The sequence below is a fragment of the Phyllostomus hastatus genome, unplaced genomic scaffold, assembly GCF_019186645.2.
Source record: "Phyllostomus hastatus isolate PE091 unplaced genomic scaffold, TTU_PhHast_1.1 phas_contig_80, whole genome shotgun sequence".
NCBI lineage: Eukaryota > Metazoa > Chordata > Mammalia > Chiroptera > Phyllostomidae > Phyllostomus > Phyllostomus hastatus.
Window position 1 is genome coordinate 29,178,910 of NW_025333960.1, and position 14,866 is coordinate 29,193,775.

The window sequence follows — 14,866 nt, forward strand, 5'->3', positions numbered from 1 at the left end:
CACCCAAATTCACCAAGCAAACTGCCAAGCTACAAAATGACAGTTTAAAAATCTAAATTAGTTTATAAAATATGAGCATACATTGCTTTGAAGAGATCATAATTAACAACGTATTGTCAGTGTTTTCACAACTCAGGAGAAAATTTTTTTCACTTTGCCCCCTTTCTTCAAGCTCCTTAGGAGCTGCAAAGAAGTTCTGCTGAAGATACTTCATATGAAAACTCTTTACAGCCCAAGTTTTAAGTGAAACCTGCTTCCCCATCAACTCTCTAAGTTCCTAATCCATTTCATTTTGAAAGAGTGGGTGGTTTTTGTTTCTGTCATGCATTTGACTTCCTCTATACATGGTCATATTTTTGGCTCTCTAGAAATAAGTCATGAGGAGCAGAATTTAAAGCCAGTTTTTGGAAGTGCAAAAACAGTGTGGACACTGAGTGCCAACACTCAGAAGTACTTCTGGCACTAACAACTAAGAACTGTAGCAAAACAAAATAAATGGTTGATTTCCACAAACTCATAAATGCAGATAGCACCATCCCCATATTTTCCAAGAAAACTGATTCCCAAGAATTCACGTGTGAAGGGAAAGGAACGTGAGAGGACTTAAACCAATACTGGCCAGGGCCAATGCAAAGAAAATGAAAACAGAAGAAGAGTTGTGTATACAGAGACTAACTGCTCATCCTCTTGATGGAGGAAGGGACTTGGGAAGAAGAAGAGAAGGAAGAGGAGAGACAGATGAATTGAGTAGAGGAAGGAGAGAGGGGCCCAAAGAGTTGGAAAGAAAGAAAGAATAAGGACAACAGAGGAAAATCTGGGCAACTGCTCCCTTGTGGCCCCAGCCCCTGCACCATACTGATGTCCGCAAGGCCCCTGCAGTGGTGCTGTTAGCCAGTGGCCTAGTGGTGGGACAGCCCCTCTGGGCTTTATTGAGATACCACCATCCTCTCATAAGGTTCGCTAGAGTAATTTGCAGCAAACACATCCTCTGATAGATCCTCCTCTATTTCTTTCTTCTACTGGTCTTTTCTTCTTGTGCATAAAATATTGGGAGTTGTATCCATGTCATTGTAATTAAGCTTTTGATTTATAAAATATCACCACAATTTCTGGGAGTCAAGGGGCAGACAAGCATAACAAAGCAGGGAAATACTGTAATTTGGAGGAAAGAATCACTAACTTGTCACACAGTGTGTTGAGTGGTGTTGCAAGAATCTGAAATCAATGATAAAGTAGGTACAGCAATCTTGAGTTACAAGAAAGTTGAGGTTGGTAACTGTGTCACAGGTGTGCACAGGTGTGCACAGGTAACCAGGTTCTTAGTGATCGAGGACAAAGAATTGAACCGAACACACAAAGTTTATAGCATAAAGAAAGAGGGGAGGTTTATTAAGTGATAGTACACACCACAGGACACAGGAGTGAACCAGCTCTGAGCAGAGGAAAAAGGGCACGTGGGCTGGGGGATTCTATTCTTGTAGGGGCAGAAGCCCCCCTGCTAGTCTTTGGCGGGCTTTTCCTGTGCAGGTACAAGGAGTTGGATTTCAAAGCTAGTGCGCATGTGTGGTTTCCCATGACTTTCTTGATTGGCTACTGGAGAAGGGAGTCCCACAATGTTATTTCATTATAATGATATTATAATGAATCAGGGGTAGCGCGCAGGTGCATTCTATGATTCAGAGTTATCCCAGAAAACAGGAACAACCCGTCTTAGGGGGTCTTTGTCATGTATAGATGTTTTCTACCTCAGCCCTGCGGGGCCTCTGGAGCTTCCTTCCTGACTACCTCCTGCCTCAACTGGGCAGCAAAGAGACTGTAGTGACTGGATAATGGACATGCTTCAGAAGACAAGGTCTGCAGTGCTGTTTCAGTGGGATGATGGGAAAACTCCGATGACTATGGCTTTATAGTAGCTACTTGGCCCTGATGGACAGGTTTCATAGTCTTAGATGGTAGAGATCAGTACGCTGAAAAAAAATTTCTTTAAGTTCATCAGGAAAGTAGATTCTCCTAGAATATTAATCATTTCGTTTTTAAAGTCAATGTTGTGTGCAGTTGTACTTTTTAAGTATAGCGATACTTTGTGTAACAGGATTCCTGAAAAGTGGGGAGAAATCTTTGCATTCAACAGACTTGAGTGCCTACTCTCTGCCAGCTTCTTTACAGATCAAATTTGATTTTAAATTTGCCAGAAGCTTCACTACTTAAGGAATCTTGTAGTATAGAACAAGAATTCCAGTTACACTGTGCATAATTCTAATATGATATTCATTTATAAATTTTTATTGTATGTGTTTCATGGTTTGAAAGAGTGATACTTTGTAGTAAAACCTCAAAGCTTGCAATTAAAGTTTTTAAAGTTTTAGCTACTTTATAAGCTATACATATATATGATTTAAAACTTGAAAAGATGGGAAAGTTTGTGAAATATCATCATTTCAAGCCTAGTAATTAAAAAAGCTTGTTGCTGCAATAAGGACAGACAGTTAATTTTGTGTTCTCCATGAAGGGGGGGGGCAGACAAAATAGATTTAAGTATACCCATGTTGCAGGGAAAATTCTTAACCTACAAGGGAGCAAACTCTCTTTAAGCACATCACAAGTACATTTGTAACACCAAAAATTAAAAACATATTTCCCAAGGAAGCATGTGGATTTATGACAGTAGATCTTGGATGACTCTGGCCTGGCCACACTTCATTATCATTTATATTTCTGTCTGTCCTTCAATAAAACTACATTCTAAACTTGTAAAACTGTCATTTAAATTACTAAATGAGTGTTCCTCATAATGAATCTAAAAATGGTAAGAATTTGCTATATTGATGGGGTTCTGTGCACCCATTATAGCTGCGAGGAATATGAATGTGTATTTATAAGGCTCAAGGGTTTATTTCTCAGTTTCTCTGAAACTTTTCTTTGCAGTTTCATAGCCAAGGCTAGGTGACTTGTGCTTAAAGTAGTAAAGCACTTCTAATAAGACAGCAATCTCAAACTAGGTAATTTTCAAGTCTCTATCCAACATAGAAAGTTGGAGAATATAGGGAAAGCTGGGGAGATAACCTTCTTGACTTACATATAGAGGCCGACAGGATTTAGTGAACCATTGGACTGTTTACATGATTGTCTGTAATGAATGTTGAGTGTATTGTCCTTATGTCTAGGTATAATACAATCTATTTGTTCAGCACATAGCGGAGGTCAAATCTGGGGTTGTGGCGGCTTGTGTAATTATAATTGTGGTTCTCAGGCCAGGTTTCTACTCCTAGTTCAACTCTGTGGAAATCTGAAAACATCTTGAACATTTCAAAATAATAAGAGAGCTGTCCAAATGGAGCTTGGATCTAGACTTGGGCGTTTCTGTTGCCAGTTCTATTCTTGAATGCATTGCCGTGTTTACGCTCTTCTTGGCTTTCCCGTCTTATTAACCAGCTCTCCTCCCAAGGACAGTGAAGTAGAGCAGAGCAAACTACTGGCTAGGGCTGCTCCGGCTTTTCTGAAGGGCAAAGGGTAAGTTCAAGCCAGAGTACACTGGAACCCTGAATTAACAAAACTAAAAATGGAGATTTCTTTTGTCAACATGCTTTGTGTGTGAAGAGCCATCTTTGATTTAGTAAAAGCAGCTCCATTATAACCCCATTAACAGCACCATCTAGTTATTTTGAGTAGAAACATCTGTGTTTTTAGTCACTTCCCCTGATTTACTTTTTTTTAATGACTAAGCTTCAGATTTGATTTTCCAAAAGTTACTTAATCTTTGCTTGCAATGTGTTTAATGTACAGTTGAATTTCTTGGTCTTAGTGGTGTGAAGAATGCAAATCTGTTTTCTTATAAGTTACCTACAGAGAAGGTAAAGTCTGTATTTTTGAGGTTAGTGAGATGCAAGTGTGAATTCCATTGCTTGGATTTTGCTTGTGTTTTTTATAGAGCAGTGGTTCTCTTCCCTTCATTTGCTTGGTTTTCCAAATGCCTTTTTACCACAAGTGCATTCCTACCTGTTCTGCTTCTTTCTGTCCGCCACTCCTAACACCACCCTTTCTTTCCTCCCACCCTGTTTCAGGATTCAGTACAGCCTCAGTGTGGCAGACAGGCTAGCTGATGAACATGTGCTCATCGGGTTGTACGTCAACATGCTCCGGAACAACCCTTCATGGTTAGTGCAGGTTTGGCTGCTTGACTGTCCGTGGAGAGGGGAGTAGTCTCATCTCTTTACAAGCAGTCTCAGCAAGGGGCAAAGTCACTGGATGCCAGGGGTGTCACTAAGGCACTTTTTAACTGATTCAATTAAAATTTCTTTTGTAACATCATCAATAATTTGGATATTTCCCATTCATGTGCCATACAATTCATATCCTTGTTTATATCTTAGTTGCAGGGATAACTTGTGTAAGTGGGCACCATGCTCAGCATTAGCATTCAGGTGGCTGCAGGTCGGTGGGTCCCACAGTTGGCTGTTACAAGTGCTGTGCCAAATGACCACACAATGGTGAGGCAAGAATAATTTGTCTTATTCCCAGGGCGTGTATGTTTCTGATTTGGAGAGCAGTGCTCCATTCACTTATGATTGAGGTGGAAAAGAAGAAAAGTTATGGGATGGGATCATACCCTGAAAATCATTTCCTTAACAAAGATTGTCTTGTAACTTTTACTTACAAATATTTCTGGATAGCCATTCTGATAAAGCCTGTTTTCAAGTCTCAGAATAGGCAAGCCTTACTTTCAGATGTGTTAAGTGTATGGATTCAGATGGCCTTATGTATTGGGACAAAGGCATCCATAAAGTTTTTCCCTTTGTACTTCGATTGTGACATAGAAGATTCCTGCCTTTGGTTAGTTACTGTTTTAATAATAAATGTACAGTTGCAATTTGAATGACAAATGGACAAACTATATAAATTTCATATATTTCAAACTAGTTTAGACCACTTTTTACAAATATGTTTAGCAAACCAGTTCCTTAGAAATATTTCAATTTTGCTTAATAACTCTAATTTTCTCTGAACTAGGGGCCCATGGAATTTTTTTGCAGTTATAACTATTAAGTGAGCCACTGGATTAAACTGTCTTTAAAATAGCTGGTCCCCCTGATCACGATTGTTTCACAGAAAGCAAACCTCCAACACTCAGTGCTCATCACCTGCATGACTCGGTATTGTTAGCTACTTCTTTATTTCTAGAACATTCCTCCCTTGACTATTTCCAAGTTCTTTCCTATCCCTGCTTCTGATGCCTTAGAATTATTTTTTTTGCATAATTAGTACACTAGATGATTTTACTTGATTCACTGATGAACATTTATTTAATAGTTACATCTTTAATTTGTATATTTTTTAAAATATGAGCAACATACAAGTTCAATTTTATATTACTTTCCACTCTTTCAGGAAATAAAAATGGACTCTACTGCTAAGCTCATATCTTTGTTCAGATTTTCTTAAGCTTGTAGATCAAACTGTCCCTCTTCTTTCTCACATCTCAGCCTCTCAGAACTACAAGCGGAAAGAGTGATTGCTTTAATCTTATTCCCAATGAGTTTGGTTCCACAATGTTGTATGGTGGCTGAAACAATAAAACTAAAATTACTGAATTACAAAGAAAAAATGTATGAGTAATCTTTAAAGAAAAATGCAGTCAATATAGACTTAATCATGTCCGAAGACAATGATGTGATCTCACACTGTGTCCTCTCCCCCGTAATTCTAAGCATACTCTGGCTATTTCTATTACTTTTCTTTGACCTTTTCTTAATTAAAGTTGTAACACAGAACTCTCCAAAGAGGAAAGCTTGGAGATTGTTACTAGCAGCCCTCTTCCCTACTCAAGTGATTAATCACATTGACTTGATGGTCACTTAAGACCTTAAAACTGTCTCAGCAGAGACACCTTACATCTACTTGATAAAAGCTAGGTGTGATTTGTATTTTGAAAACAAAGCAGAATTTAAGGCTGATCTATGAAGCAGACTCCGTTTTAATGGCTGCTGCCTCCATATTTCTCATAGCTTTTTTCTGTCCTTAAAAAATTCCAAGTCATACTTCAAATTTCTCATTTTTCCTTCTCTTTCCTCTCTGTTTAATTAGATCCTAACAATTCCCCACACCAGCCACTTTATGTAAGTAATGTAGTGGTCTCTCACCTCCTTTGTCATCGTTATAGCTATAATCTTTACCATCACTCAACTGTGGTGAGATATATAATGCTAATAATCATAAGAGCTACCTTTTTTAAAGCACTTGCCTTGTGCTAAGCACTGTGTTAAAAACTTTATTTATACAATATTACATAAGTTACATAATATACAAGTTACATAACTCTTCATAAATAATGTATATTTGCATAAATTAATTACATAATTATTCACATAATTTCCCCTCGTCCTTCAAGCAAGCCTGTAGAGTAATTACAACCATCCCCGTTTTATAGATCAGTAAAGGTATCAATCATGAGAGTTACATGACTCTCCCCTAGTCACATGGCTACTAAACAGTGGAACAGGGATTTGGTCATTAGCCACTTGATTCCTGGCTCATAACCACTAGGCATAGTGCCTCTTATAAAACCTACATAAAGGTACGCCCTCCAGGAAGCTTTCAGGGACACTCCCCACACTGCATCCACCATGTATTTATTTCCTGAAATTTCATATCCTGCTGTATTACTTTATTGTATCTTAACAAATATTTTGAGCATATTCTAATAATAAGGATGGTGGTTGTTAATTAAGTTACAATTTATGTATTTAGTTCTATTTTCTACGTGTTGTGATTTCTCATTTTGATTGTAAGCATCAAAGGGGCAAGAGTTTTGTCTTTGTGCTCTTGTATCTCATCACAGCAGCCAGAATATGAATGAATTTTACATTTATGGAGAGTTTCAAACATTATAGAGCCCTTAGTTTGCCTGTCAAAGCCCTGTGAGTTTAGGTAGTATCATTTCCATTTCGCTGATAAGAAAATGAAAGCTCCAAGACATTAAGTGACCTACCCAAGTTCACATGCTAGCAAGGGCTTGCACACAGGTCCTAGTAGCTGTTCTTGGTTAAACGGTTTGTTTTCATAATCATTCATACATGCTCCTGATTCACACTGTGTGGGCCCTTCTACCCCAGATTAATGGAGAAATTGACTCACTTGTAAATAGTAAATAGTTGTAAATAGTTGCTAAGTTAGTGCAAAATTAATTAAATAATTAAATTAATTAAAATTATTTGTGAATATTTCTAAACAGCTGCTAAATTAAAGAATCACTGATGTGTTATTGTTGATTCTGATGTCAGAGAAGCCAAATAAATAAACTGTAGCTCAAAGGAGAATTTCTGCCGTTTTCCGAATTCAGTGAAGTTTTAAAAACCTCGATGTTTTTAATCACCTTCTCCAATTGAGGAGAAGAGGTATCAAAATGCCATATGGTGGGGGCTCTCTCTGCCCTTCCCTAAAGCTACCAAATGCCTGGGCTTGCTAGTGGTTTATAAGGACTGACTGTGGCAGGCAGACCAGAGGATCAGAAACCAGCCCAGAACTTCTAACTCTTACCATAATTATGTACCTGATACTTATCATTCAGAAGCTGCTGGCATACTTCTCTCTGGAAAGGCTCCCCTTGTGAGGGACAGAGGGGCACGATTAAAGGCTACAGTCTATATTTTGATGTCATGATCAACAGCTGTCACTAGCTAGACTCCTGGTCTCACATAGCCAGGTTCAAATTTCTTCTGCCTATACGTTTTTTATCAAGTACAAGAAATTGCACACTTTATGCCTATTCCTAGGATTCACATATGAAGTATAAAGTTTTATTGGCTTATCTGCTTGAACACAGTAATAGATTCCTCTGCAGTTAGTTTACAGCCCAGACTCCGGGAGCCTGTGTGTGATCTGGGCCTTGCCTACCCACCTCCCGGCCCCGGCAGTCAAGGGTTGTTCCACTCTGTTGCAATGCCTAGTCACAGCAGCTTCTGATCAATTCCTAAAGACAACTCCTAAACTGCCTCCAGATCATGATACTAGTTCTTCCGGGTGCCTAGAACATTCTTCCCCACTTACCCCTGCCCTCCCTTTTCACATATACATCACTGCCTCCTACTCTGGCTTCAAATCTCAGATGAAAGGCGCACCTCCCCAGGTCTCCTATATTAGTCTCTGTTATGGCATACTGTTTATTTCATTCTTACCATAAATTCAAACACTGGTTGATTGATTGGTTGCTTATTTGGTCATTTGGTTGGTTGGTTTACTATCTCTCCTCCACTTTATGGGGCAGAGACCCTCTCTGACTTGCCCGCCCCCACATCTCTGACACCTTGCACGGTGCCTGGCTCATTGTAGGTGCCCAATAAACATCTTGTGATGTTGCAGAGTGTCGATAGTGCTGTAGGTATAAGACTCCCTCTCACACCAAGCACAATTGTTAGGAGTCCTCAGAAAATCTTTTTTATTAGTAAATCAATATTTGTACTATTTAAAATATCAGCTACTATAAATAAGCCCTTAAATCAAACATCTAGTGTAAAGTGTTAAGCTGGACATAGAGAGAGGTGGTAAATGTGGATAAAGAAAAGCACCGTAATTTACCGACGTGAGAAAAGCAAATAATGGGGCAAAACTTAAAAAAAAAAACCTGAAAGTGAAAATGGGCAAGAACTAAAACTTTTTTTCATGCTCTCCAGTCTCTTTCATTTTGTATTAGTTTGCTGGGGCTACTATATCAAAATACCTCTGACGGTGTGGCTTGAACAACGGGAATTTGTTTTCTCACAGTCCTGCAGGCTCGAAGTCCAAGACCAAGGTGCCAGCAGGGTTGTTGTCTCCTGAAGCCTCTCCCCTTAGCCTGCAGACACCTGCTTTCCCATGTCCTTCTGTGGTCTTGTCTCTGCACATGGACACCCCTAGCTCTCTTCCTCTTTGATAAAGACACCAGTCTTATTGAATTAGGGCCCCATCCTTACAGACTCACCTAACCTGAATCACCTCTTTAAAAACTTCACCAAGCACGTGAATTCTGAGGAGACACAATTAAGTCCAACACTGAGTTCACTGAATCGTGTGCCTTTAATATGTTTAATGTGTAAGCTATGATTTTATTGACACTGTTCCCTAAATGCTGTTGATTTTGAAAAATGTAAATTTATTGCAACCTGTTGAGAGAAAAAAGAAATTATCTACACCAACTGACAGTGTCTCTTTTATGAATTTCCATTCCCTTGTTAACACTTCTCCTTCAGGGAAATATTTAGGAACTTCAGTTATAGAATTGGACTTCTAAGAAAAGAATTTACTTAGAATGCTAGAATTATAAATGTGAAGAATATCACATATCTGCATTGGTTGTGTTGTCCCCACAGAGGTTTTCTCGGCATAATCAGATGATAAATTGATTTTAAGATGTGTTCCCTTCCCTATTGTAGAGTCTAATACATTTTAATTTCCATGGAAAATGAGAGTGGCACTACCAAGCCGGTGAGATTATAGGTGTAAATTAGCTAGTGCAGTAGTGGGCACATGGGATTAACTCAATGTTAGTTCCTCCCTTAATTTTGACTCTAACTAAAAGCATCTAAAAAGTTGGATTGCAGCCCTGGCTGGTACGATTCAGTTGGTTGGAGCATCATCCTGTACACCAAAAGGTTAGGGGTTCAATTTCTGTTTGGGGCATGTATGGGAGGCAACCAATCAATGTTTCTCTCTCACATTGATGTTTCTCTCTCACATCAATGTTTCCCTCTCTTTCTCTCTCTGCCTTCCTCTCCCTCTAAAATCAATAAACACATATTTTTTAAAGTTAGATTTTAAAATTCTATTGTGTAAAATCTGTCCATTATAAATATGGTAGAAAGAAACTGAGAGCCTGTGTGTGTTCATCAATATTGTTGAATGGATGAACTTCAGAGTACGCTCTCTTCAAATGTGCTAAAATAAAGAATTCAGGATGGGATGTGGTCTCATATGGTGTTTCATTAAATTGTATAAACAGGACACTTTGATTAAAAAGTCATGGCCATGTGCAGCTTTGCTTACAGAAGCAAGGAGAAAGAAGAGAAGGCAATCACCGTTAAGCTAATGCCTCCCTTTGTTCAGGAAATCAGAGAAGTAAAGTCCACCTATTGCTTCTGTAAACTCCTTCACTGACTCAACTAAACTGTCTTTACCCTTTTTGGCATAACCTAGAATACTGAACAGTAAGTTACCAATCACATGAGCAGGAAGCTAATTTATAGATAAGGAAGTTATGGTGCAAAAATATAGTCATTCCAAGGCAGTATTTCCTACTTTTTAGAGGTAAGAGTATAAAGAATTCTTGCATAGAGTCTTGCCATGTGCCCTAGCACTGCACTAAATGCTTCACATGGGATCCTCCCAAGAAGCCATGGGGAGCTTACCCTTGTATCCCTGTTCTATAGGTGAGAAAACTGAGGCACAAAGAGGCTAAGTGACCTGCCCTGAGTCACACAGCTAGTAAGTGAGAGGGCTGGGCTTTGAAACCAGAAATGACCAGCACAACCTCCCAGCCACACTTTTATCACATCCCAATCAGTGATTCACTCCTCCAAGGAACAAGCATTTTTTTAAGTGGAATCTTGCCCCTTTCAGACATCATCTGCTTTCCTAATCTTTAAAACAACAACAAAATGAGAAACAAAAGAAAATTGCCCATGATGGGGGATGGGGAAGGCCTGATGTTGATAAATGTGAATAAATATAGTGACATTTCTATGAACTTTAGCACCTCTACCAAGCAGGTTAAGGAGTCTGTATGCAGCCATAGGATGTATCTTGATTTTTTAATTTTGCCCAAAGTAAATATTTCACAGTTCGATTTTAGATGGCATGGCTGGTTTTAAAGTATTCTTCCCAATTTGTCAAAGTATTGAGGAAGCACGCAAAGCCCAGAAAGACGTGGAAGAGGTGGACCAAAGACCATGACCTTACCAGCCTAAGAGAGCCAGCCTTCAGCCATTCGTTTGCCCAACTCATTCTTAGGTGTTCTTGCTGTGTTCCAAGCACTGTGCTAAACGCTCAAGATCTAATGATAAAAAGATTGAACCCTCAAAGAAGTTACAGTTTAGCAAAGGATAAAGACAAGTGAAAAGGCAATTAAAATGCAAAGGAATAACAGCTATAATAAGGGCAGTACAGTGCAGTGCAGAGTGCTACGGAATCTCTGAGAAACTATGAACCTGAATTTGGAGGCTGGAGGTGAGGGTAGGAAATAACAGCTAAAGCCAACCGCAGTATGAAGAGGAATTAGCCAGGTGGGTGTGTGTGTGAAACAAGCAGAGAGATTGTTCAGGGCAGAGAGAATGTGGTCCATTGAGGAACTTAAGTTTGATAAAGCTACTAGAGTAACTGGGGTAACAGATAAAGCTAAGTTATGCAGGACTTTATACATGCTATTAGGAGTTTCCAAAATTAGAATGTGTTAAAGGACTTTATGCACAAGGATGTTACAGCCAGCTTCATTTGTGAAAGATCACTGACTACAGGATAGAAGATGAATTGGAGGGAAGACTAAGTCTAAAATCAGAGCAACCTGTTGAGAGGACTTTACACTAATTCAGGCTAAGATGACAGTGGCCTGGAGCACTTCAGTGACAGCTGGAGTTGAAGAAAGTGGAGGAAGTTGAGAGTTTGTCGGAGAGAGAATGCAGGGCGCTGTAGATGACTGCGGCAGAGTGGCTTGTTCAAGTCAGAGTCTCGGTAAAGGTGTTTGAAGGCATCCCTACAGAAAAGCCAGTATTGTGCTGATTCCTTTATTCTTATCCATGAAGTCATCATTTCATGATTCCCTGTCTTTTCCTTTGAAATCAGTCTTTAAAGAGCCGATGTTGAGGCTTTGGGAGTTTGTTCATTTCTTTCCCCATCCTCGGTCCCATAACATCCCTTTGTGGACCCCTGTCACTTTATTATTTTCCACCCTGACTCCCCTGCGCACTGACTCCTAAAGGCCTGAGCAGGGCTCTACCCTGTAGCGTTTTGCTCCCGACCAACTGCGAAATATAGGACATAACCTTATAAAGTCATCTTAGTGTTCACTCATAATGCCTTCTCAGGCAGTAATCCTCCTATTAGCTATTTGCATTTTAATAGAAGAGTAGTACCTGAGGCCTAATGACCTTAAAAAGTAATCTCTAGTGATAAAATTCCCATTACCATTTTAGACAAATGAAAAAATATAAAGGAAAAACATACAAATAGTTCTGGATTACATCATTCGGTTGCCTTTCCCACCGTGGAGGTCAGAACAGGTCTGCAGAGGAACAAACAAACAAAATGTGAAGAAACCCTGAGTTCCCCGAAATCTTTGCTAAATCACAAGTTAGTAAGCCATTGCTTAGCTGGAGCCACTTGAGTTTCCTAGAATGCCATTTTCAAATCCCTAGCAGCAGCCACTGGCCATGTATTTAAGGTGGAAACTGGAGAGCTTTCAAAATAATAGATCTTCCCCACTCAACATGCAGTCTACACAGCAGCCACTTTTTAATTCATCATGGCCTTGTAGCAAGATTACTGATTATAAAATCTTGAAATAAATAGCCAGGGATGGGGGAAGTGTTAGAATCACTATTTCTTTAATGATTTAGGGATTATTGGCCATTCATTTTCGGCTATTTGTAATTGAAGTCTTGAAATAAAGGAATTTATCAGAGAAATGCCTCATTCACCCGTGTATAATTTGAACATACTGAAATGGCACATGTGGACTCATAAATCGTTTGTGTGCACAAAGCGGCGATACATCACTCAGCCCTCATTTGGCCAGTGCTGCGGGAGGAAAAGCACGGAAGTCTGAATTATAGCTTACTAGGCAGAATCCCATAACTTCACATCTTACATTTCCAGAAGGCTTTTTTTATGTAACCTTCATATTATTTATACTTACTGGCCATTCATGATAGAAGACACTTTTATCATGAGGTATTTTTATCAAGGTATTTTTTTATTACGTATTTATCAGAATACTCACAAATGTTTTTGACAAAGTCACTTTCAGGCAGTCAAACAAATCCTTGTCCTGGGCTTGGAGCAACAATTTCTGTTGTCTACACAGTGTTCGGTTAGGCCTATAGTCACTAATACACCAGCCAGAAATAATAAATGTGTTAAAATCAGATTGTTTCTTTATGGGTAGTTTTGTGTTTAAAGCAAAGACAGTGTAACTTCCTCTTTCTTATTAAAACTGCAGCAACGAATTTAGTTATTATTTTTAACCACTGCAGAGTGCAGATACTGTGTTAAAGCATCAATTTTCCAGAACTAATTCTTTTGGTTATTAGGACTATTTTCTTACTGCAAGTCTTTTGTATGCTAATTTAACTCTCAATCCACAGGGATTGATACTATATACATATGTCACCCTGAAATCCTAAATTTTTCTGTCATAATGTAATTGCAGTAGAAATATAAAATTAAAAATATAAAATGTCACACATACTACATGGATATCAGTTAAATACTCATAAAAATGGTCTGTTTTATATAGTTTATATTTGTGGTTCATTTCATGTGTTCAGATTTTTCCATTTTATTCTCAAGATCTTCTAGATCCTTGCTATACAAAGTGTCCTTAGATAGCAACATATCAATGTATCTTGGAAGCTTGTTAGAAATGCAGATTCTTAGGTCCCATCTCCCAAACTATCCCCACACCACTATAGAATCAGAAACTGCGTTTTTACATCCCAAAGTGATATGTGCACACCCTAAAGTTTGAGAAGCTCCCCTGTTCTAGATAGCTGTTGGATGGCAGATGGCATTTTGAAGGAGACAAAAATCATTGATAAATCTGAATAGGTTACTTAAGAGGCAAAATAATAATATTGTATTAACTAACATTTTTTATCAGTTTATGTGTTCTAGGCATCATATTCGTTTGATGCTTTTTACATGCATTCTCTGATTTGGGTGAAAGGAAAAGGGAAGACCCTTTTTCTGAAGATGGAGGAGTGACTTAGTAAATGGAGAAACTCAGGAATATTCTAGGTAGTCATCAGGCCCAGAGAAAAGAGCTAAATCAAGGGTGGAAGTATTCAGGATAAGAATAGACATAGTTTACATATGTGAAGGGTATAGGCTAGAGCAGAGAAAATGGAAACAAAAATGTCAAATGATGAGAAAAAGTGTTACATTAATGGATTCAGCCAACCAGGGAAGAGCTGTTTGGGAGTGACATAACTAATATGTCACCATAAGTACATAATGATTTTCATTCATCTTCTCTCTTTAGAACGAAGGTGAAGAGACTATGTTGCATGTGTACGTACATGCAAATATACATATAAAGGATATAAATGTATGTTCCTTATATGGATCTAAGATTTTGCAATGGATAATTCTTGCAACCTTAATATTGGCATAGAAGTATGTCATTTTTAATGCATAATCATGAATATTAATTTTGTTCTTTAAGGAACAGACTTAAGTATAAGAGCCAATGGAGGAAAATATAAGTAAATTTGGGGATAATAAGAACTAGTTTCTAACCTTGACTCTAACCTGATACCATAATAATAAATAAACCAAACTATGACCAATTAGTCCGTTAACAAGATTAGTGTTACTGATACGTTGCATAGAATTTTTTTAATGGCATCCAAACTTAGTCTTTAGTGAAGTGCCTTCTGAAATATGGGAGAATTGATATTTGCATTATTGGGTTTTTATTTACTTGCTTCTATTTACATTAGTTTTTTAGGGACTCATTTTGTCCTTATTGTAGTACAAACAATTTCTATAAATTTGTAAGAGGCTCTAAACAATTCCCGTTAGTGTCATTAGAAGCCACTACTATAATTCCACTTCTCTGGAAGTAAATATAAAATAGCAAGTTACCTCAACAGTAATATTATTGATGAGAATTATATTAGTCATC

General features: G+C 38.3%; 1 protein-coding gene across 13 annotated transcripts in view; it reads left to right on the plus strand.

Annotated features, from left to right (window-relative positions):
- DTNA (dystrobrevin alpha) overlaps positions 1-14,866 on the plus strand; it is a 249,233-nt gene that overhangs the window by 194,406 nt on the left and 39,961 nt on the right. For 7 of the 13 annotated variants that reach the window (XM_045849586.1, XM_045849587.1, XM_045849590.1 and 4 more), the window contains 2 exons: positions 3,433-3,510; positions 4,062-4,154. The exons of the other annotated variants lie outside the window; for them this stretch is intronic. In XM_045849586.1, coding sequence (XP_045705542.1) covers positions 3,433-3,510; positions 4,062-4,154 — 171 coding nt within the window. The remainder of the gene's footprint in view (positions 1-3,432; positions 3,511-4,061; positions 4,155-14,866) is intronic. 13 annotated transcript variants of the gene reach the window in all.